This window comes from Zeugodacus cucurbitae, chromosome Y, assembly GCF_028554725.1.
Source record: "Zeugodacus cucurbitae isolate PBARC_wt_2022May chromosome Y, idZeuCucr1.2, whole genome shotgun sequence".
Classification (NCBI taxonomy): Eukaryota; Metazoa; Arthropoda; class Insecta; order Diptera; family Tephritidae; genus Zeugodacus; species Zeugodacus cucurbitae.
In genome coordinates this window covers 5,662,813-5,677,202 of record NC_071673.1, presented here as the reverse complement: position 1 = coordinate 5,677,202, position 14,390 = coordinate 5,662,813, and the positions used below count along the sequence as shown (strand labels likewise).

Genomic DNA, 14,390 nt, shown 5'->3' with positions numbered 1-14,390 from the left:
GCAATATTGCTCATCACTACCCGCAATCCATAATTCAATATTCAATTTAGATCGCGATCCAAATATCATGATAAATATTGAAGGTGTAGCAGGCCCCATAGAGATATAAACTATATAATATGAATTCACTATCTAGCAATATTCCATAAAACTCCAAACCTTACCTCTCAAATTGAGATGGGGGTCCCAATTTTTGCCACGTTATATGTACATATATTCACACTCATTTTATTCCACTTTTTCGCAGCTTACTATTTTAAATGTAGATATCTTTTACTTTTTGAAATACGAACCTATATGTACATTTTGACACTTTCTTGGTTTATAGGAGAGGAGCGACGAGGAGAGGAGAATCGCGCAACATGTTTCATCTTAAGCGTAACAGTGCGTTACTAAGAGAGTATTATAGTTTTGTTCACATACCGGTTGTTTGTAAGTTATCAAACTAAAGGAGTTAGATTTAGGGTTATATATATCAAAATGATCAGGATGACGAGTTAAAATTCGTATGTCTGCCTGTCCGTCCGTGCAACGGATAGCTTAAGTAATAATGAAGATATCTTGGCGAAAAGATGTACATAAAGAAGCATAAGCCATAATAAAAGTTATGAAAGTAAAATTTGGTACAAACGATCGCATTAGGAAACGACATATTTGGATGCAATAAAAATTATGACTTAAAAAAGTTGAAATCGAATAATAACCACGCCCACCTCCCATACAAAGAATAAGTTGAAAATTACTAAAATGAGTCAACTCACTAACGAAAAATGTCAGAAACACTAAATTTTACATGAGAAATGGCAGATGGACGCTGCACTCAGATTTTTTACAAAATGGAAAATGGGCGTGGCGTCGCTTACTTATGGGTCAAAAGCCATATCTCAAGAATTACTTGACCGATTTCAATGAAATTCTGTATATAACACTTTCTTGACACATGAAGAACTCAGTGCCTTAGGGTAATTTTTCCCCGAAAATATCAACAAATCTTTCAGATATTTTAATTTAATTCACAGGAAATTGTTTTCTCCTAATTGTGTGTTCCTGTCCAAAAATTATGAAAATCGGATCAGAACTGCCCTATAATTAGCTTCCATATAATTAATTATGAGCGGGCTTTATTCCGCATATATCGGTTAATATGTGAGATATCTTAGCAAAATTAAGTGAGTATATAGTCTTGGATATATTGTAGCTTGGTGGTTGCACCCGAACTTAGCCTTTCCTTATTTGTTTGGTGTGGTTTCTCGCAATTCCGCGGTACTTGATGGCGTTTGTTTTTTAAACTGAATCGTTTAAATTATCTTAGTCGGTTGGAGTTCTTTGTATCTCCTGGCAGGATCGCCAATTATTTTTATTGTTATATGGGGTGTTTTTTAAAAGAAAGACGACACGCGTTATTCTAGTGATTTCTTCAAGCACTGAACTGAATTTCTTTATTCATCATTCTTTTATACATTTATTTTCTTAAACGTAGATATAAACCTTCATCTTACATTCTAGGAAGCGCAGAACTTAGGTGTTAGAAGATGTGCTGTCAAATTCTACTTAAGCGTACCATTAGTGATAGCTGATGGCCGTTTCCTAATTGTCGATGTGTCATTGACATATTTGACACATTGACTTAATAGTGCAATAATATAATTATTGTTTATGTTATACCAAGTGGTGGCGTTGTATGTTTTTAAGTATATACATATGTTGCATACTTTTAAGCGCATATTTTTGTTGAGTCGCCTTCTTGCAGTGTCAGTACCCAGCAGATTTTAGGATGATCGTTTGAAACCTCCTGGATTAATCCTTTAGGAGATATCCTATACTCCCTATTACTCCTAATACTTGTGTGTAAATACACGTAAAATTGTACACTCGTTTTTAACATTGCATGTCATTGGAACGCGAGTACTCCTTTTAACCTCCTAATGGAGATCTCTACGATTACTCCTAAAGGAGATCTCTATGATTACTCCTAAAGGAGATCTCTATGATTACTGCTATAGGAGATCTCTATGATTACCCCTAAAGGAGATCTCTATGATTAATCCTAAAGGAGATCTCTATGATAAATCCTATATTATTTTCAACCTGCAATTACTTTAACAAAAAAAAATTTTTATAATTTTATTTTTTATTAAAGTTTTTAATTAAATGAATGTACATAGAATCTATTATTTTTTTTTATATTATAATTGTTCCTGTAGAACTGAGCCTTACATTTGAGAAACGCCTTTTTGATATTTGCCTCAAAATCAGGGTATGAGTAATCATCTTTTAAGGCCTCTAAAAATTAAACTTGTTAAAAAAATAGATGACATGAATTGAAATTATGTATTACCGTAAAGAAATTTATTGAAAAGTGCATAATTCTTCAATGCAACTTTTTTTTTGGCTCCATCCCAATTCACTTTTAAGAGCAGGGACTCCGCAATTACTTCATCCAAAATTTTTGATAGGGGTCTCTTTGAAAATTTTTGCTTTCGATACGCCACCTATAATAAACTCAAACTGTTTAGTAACATTTTATCAAATGTATTTTATCATACTCACAATTTCTTCCTCAGGCTTATTCAAAAGCAAGGACTCTGTAGATGCTAAATCATTCATGTTTTTAATAGGAAATATCATTAATTCAATCTTCTTCGGTTGCAATATGTCAATAATCCGCTCCAGGAGTATAGTGTTCTGCGCCGATATTTCCTCTATCTTCCGTATTCTTTGTTCCATGTTTTTCTGCCAGGAGGAGGTGTTTCGGGAAGTATTGGTGGACACATTGATATTTTCTCCACTTAAAATTGAAGAACTTCCGCATTCTAGGAAAAAAATGTTACTAAAGAGTTATGAAAAAATACTTGCAAGAGATAAACTTACCGAGAGAAGTGAATAAAAAGTTTTTTTGTGACGTCATTTTATTTATCTATATTTAAGTGTATAATATTATATTATTTTACAAGTATTATATTATGTTTTTATTATTATTATATTAATATAGTAAAAATGATGCAAAATGGGATCAAAATGAAAGTGATCGTCTTCAGCAATTGCAAAAAGCTTGCAGTAAATTATTAAATGGTTGGAATGATTGCAATGTTATTTTTTGATATAGGCACATTTAAATTTTGTGAGTTTAAAATTGCAAGAAGACTATTACATGCGGCCTTTGTTATTCGATTTTCAATTGACCAAATGGCTAACTGTTTTGAAAGTGGTTCAGCTGGCAAACAAAAATCTTCTATCACTTCTTTCGAGCCTGTACCACTTTCAACTTCTTCAAAAACTTCTTTAGAGCCTATATCACTTTCAATTTCATTAACACTTTCCACATCATTTTCATTTTGTGTATTATTGTTTTGTTTTTTATATAAATTAATTAATTTTTTATGCACTAGGCGTTTAAATGCCTTTTAGAGTACATTTAATTATCAATTTAAAATATTTAATACTCAATAGATATTTATATCACTTACACTTATTTTAACACTTACGTCTGCACGCTTTAAAAAACACAGTTGAAATGAACAATTGCTTGAAGACAAAAATTAACAGTTATTATTTCCCGTTGAATTGTAATTTTTGAAGCAAAAGTACGATTTTTAAAGGAGGACAAAAGGAGGTCAATACTGAAATGAAGTAAAAAAATCACAATCCATATTAATATTATAAATGCGAAAGTAACTCTGTCTGTCTGTTACTCTTTCACGCCTAAACGGCTGAACGGATTTTGATGAAATTTGGTATGGTGACAGATGATAACCTAGAAATGGTCATAGGCTATAAATAAGCACGCCATGGTTCTTAGGGGGTAGGCAGTAGGCAGATAACTAAATTGAGTTAGTGATTTTTAGTCGTTTTTGTTGGGACTTTTGCTCTTTCACGTCTAAACGGCTGAACGGATTTTGATAAAATTTAGTAAGGTAATAGATGGTTACCTAAAAACGGATATAAGATCAAAAAGATCACGTCATCGTACTTAGGGGGTAGGAAGTAGGCAGAAAACTGAATTGAGTTAGTGATTTTTTATGGTTTTTGCTGGGAGTTTTGCTCTACCATGCCTAAACGGCTGAACGGATTTTGATGAAATTTAGTTAGGAGATATTAATAATTAACATTTTGTTTTACTTTTAATTTACAGTTACATAAATATAATATAAACATGAATTGCTGTTCGTTAGTCTCGCAAAAAGTCGATAACGGCCAAACCGATCTGGCTAATTTTAGTCTTGAAATATTCGTGGAAGGCCAGGAAAAGATTAGACAGTGCGTAAATATGGAAAAATTGCGAGGAAGATAATAATAAGAGAATTTTATTCGAGTTGACAAGAAAAATATAAAAAGAGAAAACAAAAAAATAATATTTTGAAGGTTGTAATTGTTGCTTTGTTAAAATATTTTTGTTATTGTTCAATTGTATAAGGTTGTATCGTTTGCCCAAAACAATTTGTAACAACTAAGGAAAGGCTAAGTTCGGATCCAACCGAATATTTTATACTCTCGCAATTTATTGATGTAATTTTATTAAGATAGCACACAATTTGACCTATATATTCGGCATAACGTCCAATAGAAAATCATTATATATAGTATATGAGGGCTGATGTAATTCAGAATCAATTTTACTCATTTTCGGGAATAGGGGCATCTTGGCCCCTGTTAGTAGGCAAACAAACGGCACATTCGGCCTTGAAATTACTCCTAAATTGCAAATGAACGAAACACCAGTCGGCAAAATCGCCAAAAATTGCGCTATAACGAAGATTTTCCAAATATTCAAGATGTTGCTGGAGGTACTGCACAGGATTTTAAACGGTCTTGATTGTCGATGATCGTTTATGGTGATTTACGCCAGACTCTTCCAATTATTCCTGGATCAACTGTTACTGACGGGCTAATCGCATGCTAACATATGAGTGTTTTTGCAACAATATCAAATTGCGATTGTAGAATCATTTGGAAATGGTAGGGTCGCAGTTGACACCTCGATAGATTAATAGCATTTCCTACAGATTTCTGTCACTTCATTGACTCGAAAGAGAAGTTTTCCTGACATGAAACCTCAATATAATAACCATAAATGACTGATTGAATGACCTATATTGGTGGTAAAAAATATATCGTTAATCTTAATGCGACAATTTAGAATTTCGGTCCAAGAGAGTTGACATAGCTACAAACCAGGATGACGTAGTCAATTATCCCAAACTATTTAAAATTGCTTGAACTATCAACACTCACTTTGCAATTAAAAGTAGTGTGAGTTGTCATCATGTCAAGCCAAGACTGGACCAACTTAATTTAATGTATACCTTGCCACAAAAACGTGTGGCCGGGGCTGCTAATAGAAGTATAAAATCTCCTTTTTTGCTCCTAAAAGATGACAAAAGGAGGTCAACACTAAAATAAAATATAAAAAAAACACAATATAAGAACAAAATTAAAAAATCTCCCTTACTGCTCCTAAAAGAGGTCAATAGGAGGACTCCTTCATTCCTCATTTCAGGAGATCTCGCTTTTAAATCTGCTGGGTACCACTGGAAAAAGGTACAAACATACATACAAATAACTAAAGCTAATAAAAGCGTATTAAAAACCCACGTGTATATATACTATGTATGCTTTGCAACAACAATGTCAATCATTTAACCGCTCATATAAAATCAAAGCCGATCACATTTTCGTCAGCACTTAGAACAAAGTTCTTAAGGGCATCGTGAATAAACTGATGTAAATAATCGTATACGTGTGAGAGTGCATCTCTCTCTAACACATTAGTATTTGGAATTAATGAACTATACTTCTGTACTGTTCACTCTCGTGTCTTTTACAAGGTCAGTACTGACCATACATTTTTCATATCAGAAAATTGTCAGTTATGACTGAAAACCTATCACAATTGAAAATTCCTTTAAAATGATAACATTCTTTTGATCTATATCAGTGGTCGGCAAACTACATTTTTTGCAAAGAAAAATCGATAGTACTACTTTGAATTAAGAACACAATTATTAATTATATTACTACCATTTACTCTAAATCGAAACGAAAATTAATTAAAATATTATTTCAACCATATTTACCTTATATATTGTACATATAATCTTTCTCTTTAATGTAAACCCAGTGTTGGCGCGCAACAAAAAATAATTATATAAATTATCTAATTAAAATTCAAAGCATTTTATTTACTAAAATGCAACTTTGTCAATATATTAAAAATTACATATGTACATTAAAATGCGGCACTGCTGATCTATTACATTGTTAATGTACACAAAAACGCGACCTTGTAGATGTATGTCCCGCTATTCATAGTATGTTCGAGTCCGCCTTTGGCTTGCCCTTTTGCGTTGTCTCATTCCTTTTCAATTCGTTGACGGAGTGGTACATACGACTCCAAGAAGCACAATTATTTTAGCGCGTAAATTTATATATTGTATTTGAACTAAAATTGTAATTGAAATTAAATATAATACGAAACCGCTTAAAATCCGTGTTTAACTCTGCCACCCGCCAACATTCTAAAATAATTGTGTACAATTATAAAATAATTGTGTATAAAACAAGTGTGAACAATTCCTGGAATAATTGTTCTGAAATCGTGGAAATTGACGCTTCAAATTAATTAGCACAAACTTATTCGTGGAGTACGCAGTACCATTTGCTGACCCGTTATGCCTGACTTACGGAATTTGGATGGTGCCGTCATTGATGGGAGCGTGCCCCCATTCACCGGTGCACATGACAGTTATATGGAATCACCGCTACATGTGGGTAACGCTCTCGTCATCAAGATTAAGTATATCAAATATTGATACGACGCAAATTAATTTTTCACCTATTTTTTTCACAACTGCTGCTGCGACTTCGGTGGTCGCACCTGTTCAATATCAGCCACATGGTCTATATCAAGCGTCGTCATATACATCGCTACCATTTGCGTCCGAAGGTGTGAGCTTGGCCATGAATCAGCCATATGCATATTCGAGCGTACCTACCGGACGTAACCACTCTTATGACAAGATGGCCTCTATTATCGGTGGACCCCAGATGAACTCAACGTTTGCTCATCCATCTGCCTGCGTGTTCGGTCAGAGCCAACACGTACCCATAAGCTCATCGTTGACTCATCCATCTGCCTGCGTGTTCGGTCAGAGCCAACACGTACCGATAAGCTCATCATTGACTCATCCATCTGCCTGCGTGTTCGGTCAGAGCCACCACACACCGATGAGCTCCGTTCATACGTCCACTTATGGACGCATGGTCTTTCAAACTGCACAATTACCTCCTATCTCGTCTCTAGCAGGTGGGTGCAGTGCTGCCGCACTACATACCCCATTCGTCCCTGCACGCAACTGTTTCGGGCAACCACATGGAGGTTATGCGCTCGTCAACGACAGTACATGGAGACATGTTCGGAACAATGCTGATGCGAGTTTGAGCCCATCACATATAGCGACAAGACAGACGATAAGCAAAGATCTGACATCGTTCTCTGGAAGGCCAGAGGAGTGGCCGCTGTTTATAACGAACTACGAGCAGTCAACGGAACGCTGCGGGTTTTCTGAAAAAGAAAACTTCGACTACAAAAGTCACTACGAGGAGCTGCATTGGAAGCAGTCCGAGGAATACTGATGATGTCATCTACAGTTCATCTAGCCATCGAAACTCTTCGTATGTTTTCGGTCGACCAGACATTATTCATAACACGCTACAACAAAAACTGAAACAGATGCCAGCAGTGAGAACCGATCGACTGAATAACTTGATCGATCTTGCATTGGCTGTGCAAAATTATAGAGCCACAATGCAGGCGTTAGGCCTTAGTGACTATCTTAACGAGCCTATGCTAATTAACGAGTTGTTGAGGAAACTCCCAGGGGATATGAGGTTAGACTGGGGTCGTCGACGAATATCTACATCTCGCGTAGACATTGTGGCCTTTGATGATTGATTATTTGGGCTCGCATCGTGCTCAAGCCAAGGAACACCATTAAACGAAAAACCCACTGTCTTAGAAGAAAGAGTGGGAGGAAAGGGCAACCGGCAGAGGGTTCTCGTACACGACGAGATACCGAAGGCGCGTGAAATAGCAAAAACGCGTGATGAGGTAACTGATCATACTACAGCTTGTCCTCTGTACGACAAGCAACACAATCTTTCCGATTGACCTGACTTTATAGCAAAGAGTCGAAATGACATGCACATCCAAGCAAGTTTGCGGAGTAGATGTGTGTTGTATGAGACACAACCCACTACTTCTTCTTCTTCTTGACTGGCGCGCCACGCATCTCTCCTTCTGGCAGTTTGGCGCCAATTGGTTATTCCAAGCGAAGCCAGGTCCCTCTCCACCTGGTCCTTCCATCGGAGTGGAGGTCTCCCTCTTCCTCTGCTTCCACCAGCGGGTACTGCATCGAATACTTTCAGAGCTGGAGCACCTTCATCCATTCGAACAACATGTCCTAGCCAGCGTAGCCGCTGTTTTTTTATTCGCTGGACTATGTCTATGTTGTCGAATAACACATACAGCTCATCGTTCCATCGTCTGCGGTATTCGCCGTTGCCAATTCTTAAGGGACCATAAATCTTCCGCAAAACCTTTCTCTCGAAAACTCCTAGTGCCGTCTCATCGGATGTTGACATCGTCCACGCTTCTGCACCGTAAAGTAGGACGGGAATGATGAGAGACTTGTAGAGTTTGGTTTTTGTTCGCCGAGAGAGGACTTTACTTTTCAATTGCCTACTTAGTCCATAGTAGCACCTGTTGGCAAGAGTGATTCTGCGTTGGATTTCCAGGCTGACATTGTTATTGCTGTTAATGCTGGTTCCCAGGTAGACGAAATTATCTACAACTTCAAAGTTATGACTGTCAACAGTGACGTGGGAGCCAAGACGCGAATGCGCTGACTGTTTGTTTGACGACAGGAGATATTTCGTCTTGTCCTCGTTCACCACCAGACTACTACATAGTCAAAATGCAGCAACAAGCACTAGTCGGGAAAATACAATATTGATTCATCAACGTGAGTTTAAGAGAGCCATTTTCCGTTATATTCCCGTCATTCTGTATGGCACGAAAACTACAGTAGAAGCCTTTGCTCTAATTGATGAAGGGGCGTCATGTACATTGATAGATAGCAAGCTGTCTGAGCAGCTAGGTCTTGACGGTCCTGGTGAGTAGTTGTGCTTGAGATGGAAAGGCGATATAACAGAGCAAGAGATGAGCTCCAAAATTTTGAGTTGTGAAATATCCGCCAGAGAGAAAAACTCGAAGCGTTATCGTATGCACAACATACGCACTTTCACCGACTTCGAATTACCGCAACAGACTCTAAGCATGGACACCCTAAATGAACACAAACACCTGAAATCACTACCCATCCTACCATACACCAACTGTAAGGCACGTTTGTTAATAGGACTCGATAATATGGCTAAAATTTGTGTGCCAGTGGAGGTAAGACAAGCTGAAGGTGACGAACTCATCGCTGCGCGTTGCAAAATAGGATGGTCAGTACACGGTCAAGACAAATCCAGTTATCCACCAGACGAAAATTTGCTCAATGTTTGCACCTGCACCAAATGTGATGATATGGACAAATTAGTGCGAGCCTATTTCTCTATAGAATCAGTGGGTATCACTCCTACCCTCAAACCACTTAGGTCAAGAGCAGATGAGCGTGCATACGAAATTATGGAGAAAACGGTTTCGTATGATGCCAGTCTAAAGAAATGGGAAACAGGCCTCCTGTGGAAATATAACCACTTTGACTTGCCCAACTCATATCGAATGGCATACAACCGTCTTCAATGTCTGGAGAGGAAGATGGAAAGAAACGCAGAGCTAAAACAATTTCTCGTTGGGAAAATAGATGACTACATCGAGATGGGTTACGTCAGAAAACTGAATGTCGATGAGATATCGAAAGGAGGCAAATCATGGTTCATTCAGATATTCACAGTTATGAACATCAACAAAAACAAATTGAGGATCGTATGGGACGCAGCCGCTAAGGTGCATGATACTAGTCTGAACGACGTATTGCTGAAAGGCTCCGATTTCCTACGATCATTGGTGGGTGTTCTATTGAGATTTCGTGATCGTCCTGCTATATGTGGAGACATACGCGAAATGTTTCACCAGATTAAGGTGAGAAAAGAGGACCAGGTAGCACAACAGTTCCTCTGGCGGAACGGCGATACTAATATTAGTCCTGATGTATTCGCTATGACTGTTATGACGTTTGGCGCATCGTGTTCTCCATGTTTGGCAAAATACATAAAGGATAAGAACGCTCTACGATTCGAGAAGACTCTTCCGCGATCCGTAGCAACAATTGTCCAAAATACATTTGTGGACGACTGGTTGCACAGTATGGATGATGAGGACGAAATGATTCGACTTGCTACCAATGTTCGCTTCATCCACAATGAAGGCGGTTTCGAGATGCGGAATTTGCTGTCTAATTCTAAGCGAGTTTTGGGAGCGCTCTCAAGCCATCCCAAGCTACCCAACAAATGCTTCGTAGAGCCAGGATCCGAGCTCCAAAAGGTTCTCGGTATGTGGTGGTTGCCTACCAGCGACGAGCTAACCTTTGTTCAAAAGTTCAAGCCTGAGGTCTTCGACGATTCGAGCTTTCCAACAAAGCGACAAATACTTCGAGTGGTGATGACTATATTCGACCCTTTGGGTCTACTGGGGTTTATTGCAGTAAAGGCCAAGATGATACTACAAGATGTATGGCGATCGGGCGTAACTTGGGATGAACCTGTACATGAACAGGAACGGTTAGAATGGTGGCAATGGCTGCGAAAGCTACGTTGTATCGACAAGGTTCGAATTCCACGATGCTACAGTTTGGCTAGTCACAGCAGCGACAATCAACTTCATATCTTTGTTGACGCTAGCATATCAGCATATGCAGCTGTGGCCTTTCTACGTTCAACTATGGCTGGCAAAGTTAATTGCAGCCTAGTTGCATCCAAGACACGAGTTGCTCCGTTGAAGACATTATCGGTGCCGAGGCTTGAGCTGATGGCAGCTATTTTAAGGCTTCGTCTAGTTAAGTTTATTGGACAGGAGCTCTCCATATGCGTTAAACGTCGGATCTTTTGGTGTGACTCGAAAGACGTACTATATTGAATAAGGTCAGACGCCCGAAAGTTTAACCAGTTCGTAGCCATACGCATTGGTGAAATCTTAGAGCATTCGCAAATCAATGAGTGGCCGACGAAGGACAACGTAGCTGATGATGGCACCAAGTGGCACAACAATTTTGAATTCAACAACTCAGCGAGATGGTTCACGGGGCCTGAGTTTCTAAACCTATCAGAAACCCTCTGGCCAGCATCCGGATTCAAAGAGCAACAAATTGTAACGGAAATAATACAACACATGGCAATGGATCCAAACAAAATTAATGATTCCCAACCAGATCCTAAACGATTTAGTAAATGGGAAAAACTGCGCTCTGTACAGATGTGCATTCTTCGGTTTCTTCTCTTAATTATGAAAACTGCAGCAATAAACCCAATTACTCAGACATTTCTTCACGATGACACCTGTACAAGCACTGAACTTCTTCTTTTTCGTAAATGTCAAGAAGAATGCTACGGCACAGAATTCGATCAACTAAGAAAAGGCTTGGTAAGTCGGAAAAGCTCAATCTATTAACTTTCTCCATTTATAGACAAATTCGGGCTGCTGCGCGTAAAGTGCCGGATCAAAGAAGCCAGAGGAGTACCAACAGATCTTAAACAACCGATAATTCTTCCCCGCAACAACACTGTGACTCATCTGATTGCAGACTTCTACCACCGCAAGTTTCATCACCACCATAATGAGATAGTGGTAAATGAGATGAGGCAGCGATTTTGTATAAGTGGTCTACGAGCGGTAGCACGGAAATGTCAACAATGTCGTAATCGGCGGGCCACGCCGACTCCACCAGAGATGGGAAAGTTACCCGCGGAGCGTCTGGCGGCATTCACTCATCCCTTTGCTTACACTGGAGTCGATTATTTTGGACACTTTGACGTGACGGTTGGCAGAAGACATGAGAAGCGGTGGGAAGTTGTTTTTACCTGCATGACTATACGAGCAGTACATATTGAGGTATCACCATCACTATCGGCAGATTCGTTTCTCTTAGTTCTAAAATTGTTTATATCGCGACGGGGTGTTCCACGGCGAATCATGTCGGATAATGGCGTGGGAGCGTATGATCCGATCGATAAAACCAGTATTAATGGACATATTACCAAAAGACGGCCTCAGAGAAGAAGTACTGAGAGCCACATTAGCCGACATCGAAAATATCATCAACATGCGTCCGCTCACTTATGTCCCGCTGGAGTCGCATGACAATGAGGCTTTAACACCTCATCATTTTCTTCTCGGAAATTCGAGCGGTATAAGAGAAAAGGACGGTCGCGATGTGGATCATTCTTTACTGAATAAGCAATTTCGTATGTCCTGCGAGTAGGCCGATCGATTTTGGAGGCGATGGATTCGCGAATACTTTCCAGGGCTGACAAGACGCGCAAAATGGTTCGAAAATGTACCAGAACCAATCGCTCCCAAAGACATTGTAATAATTGTTGATGAAAATACTAAACGAAACACTTGTCATCAAAGGAAGTGACGGACAGATAAGAAGCGCTGTAGTGGAAACTTGCGCGAGTTAAGGAACGTTTCATTTCTCAAATAAAACCAAAACATCTCTTGTTTATGTCGAATCACGCATAAACAAATAGTGATAAGCAATTCCAATATATGGTGTGAAATAGATATGGTATCACACATAACAAGTGTTATCTCCTACACTGTAGATAGTGTGTCTATCTTCAAATAACATAGCAGACAGCAAATAGAAACTAGTACCATAAAATAGTATAAATAGCACTAAATTATCAAAATATATTTTAGTCTTAGTTTTGTATTAATAAAGGAACTTGCCCTGACGGTGCAAAGTAGATACAAAAGTGACTCAATTGTTATTAACTGGGGGCTCAACCGGGATAGCAAATTTTTACTTGCTATCAAAAAAAGGCCAGGAGACATCCTTGAAAAGACAGGAACTCCTAAAGAAGGATAAATTAATTATTATTATTAAAATACCACGGGAAGTAGGACTTCCGATACAAAGTGCTTGAAAAAGTAGCATACGATCCAAAGCAGATCCTGAAAAAGCTTACAGCACCAAATCCAACAAAAACGAAACAACAGTAATTTGAGAAAGAAGATTACATGTTTACACCTCGATCAAACAGCAAGAAAGCAGCCTTTGACGACAACAAAAATATACTCCAACTAGAAACAAAATACTCCAACTATTAAGATGACTGAAGCAGCAGCACTCAAAGCACACATTGATTTCCTTACGACTCAACTCAATTCGTTAAAAACCGATTTCGATGCATTAAGGACACAGTCACAGTTTTCGATGACCACGGTACCAATTATGCCTGCTCTAAAACCACAAATCACACAAGCAAGCCAAATAAGCAAAGAAATTTTTAAATGCCTACCAACATTTGACGGAGCAGAGGGCGAATATAACCCTTGGCGCACCCAGGTGTGGACACAGATGGAGAATATAAAAGAATTTATATACAGCCCTGAGTATTACAATTGCGTATGCATAATCAGAGCAAAAATAATAGGAGCTGCTTCTAAAGATCTATCAGTTAATGGAACATATTCGGATAAACGACCACTACATGTCCTGAAAGAAATAATGATGAAGAAAAAGCAAGGAAGTAAAACTCTCACTGAATTCCACGACGAAATACATCAAGCCTTAACATTGATTCAACAAAAAATAGAAACAATGGAATATAATATGCGAGCTGGAAGATTATCGGACGTGAGTGATGACGCCATCCGCACATTTATTATGGGACTCCGGAGCAACTACACCAGAGGTATACTTTATTCAAATAAACCAAAGAGCCTTGGTGAAGCTTGTACCATCTACCATGATAATCAGGATCTACACTTCGAGAGCACTGTTCCCCGTCGATATGATTCAAGACATGAAGATCCTACCACCTCTTATCACCAAAGGAATAATCATCAACTGAGAGCAGCATATCGCGTTAATCCTCAACGGCAACCAACGGATGAAGAAAGAAGGAAACATAATTCTGGTAGCTACATCCAGCGAAATGGCCAACAACAATCAAAACCTATACCAATGGAAGTGGACTTTTCACACCAATACGTGAAGCAAACGCTTCAAAACTCACCAAGAAATCCGCCTCACCAACAAAATCCATTTAAAAGGGAGAGAAACGTATCATCCCAAAACTTTAATCACAATAAAGTACAGCGTATCAACCAAACCAAACAAGCTGACATAGAATCTGTGAACATCTGTAACTACGAGGAA

The 14,390-nt window shown here is 38.5% G+C and overlaps 2 protein-coding genes across 9 annotated transcripts in view; both read right to left on the bottom strand.

Moving 5' to 3' along the window:
- The window catches only part of LOC128923552 (protein rtoA-like), a 2,411,103-nt gene that overhangs the window by 517,318 nt on the left and 1,879,395 nt on the right, over positions 1–14,390 (bottom strand). The gene's annotated exons all lie outside the window — the stretch shown is intronic.
- LOC128923567 (uncharacterized) lies at positions 1,726–2,885 on the bottom strand. The gene is made up of 2 exons (XM_054235847.1): positions 2,551–2,885; positions 1,726–2,492 (listed from the first exon to the last, which is right to left on the bottom strand). The coding sequence occupies exons 1-2, from the start codon at positions 2,725–2,727 to the stop codon at positions 2,328–2,330; spliced, it is 342 nt and encodes a 113-aa protein (XP_054091822.1). The 5' UTR covers positions 2,728–2,885; the 3' UTR covers positions 1,726–2,327.

Excerpts from the sequence above, each read along its gene's own strand:
- LOC128923567 (XM_054235847.1), bottom strand. The coding sequence starts at position 2,727 with ATGGAACAAAGAATACGGAAGATAGAGGAAATATCGGCGCAGAACACT. Across the intron at positions 2,493-2,550 it reads ATAAGCCTGAGGAAGAAATT|GTGGCGTATCGAAAGCAAAA; the intron begins GTGAGTATGATA and ends AGTTTATTATAG.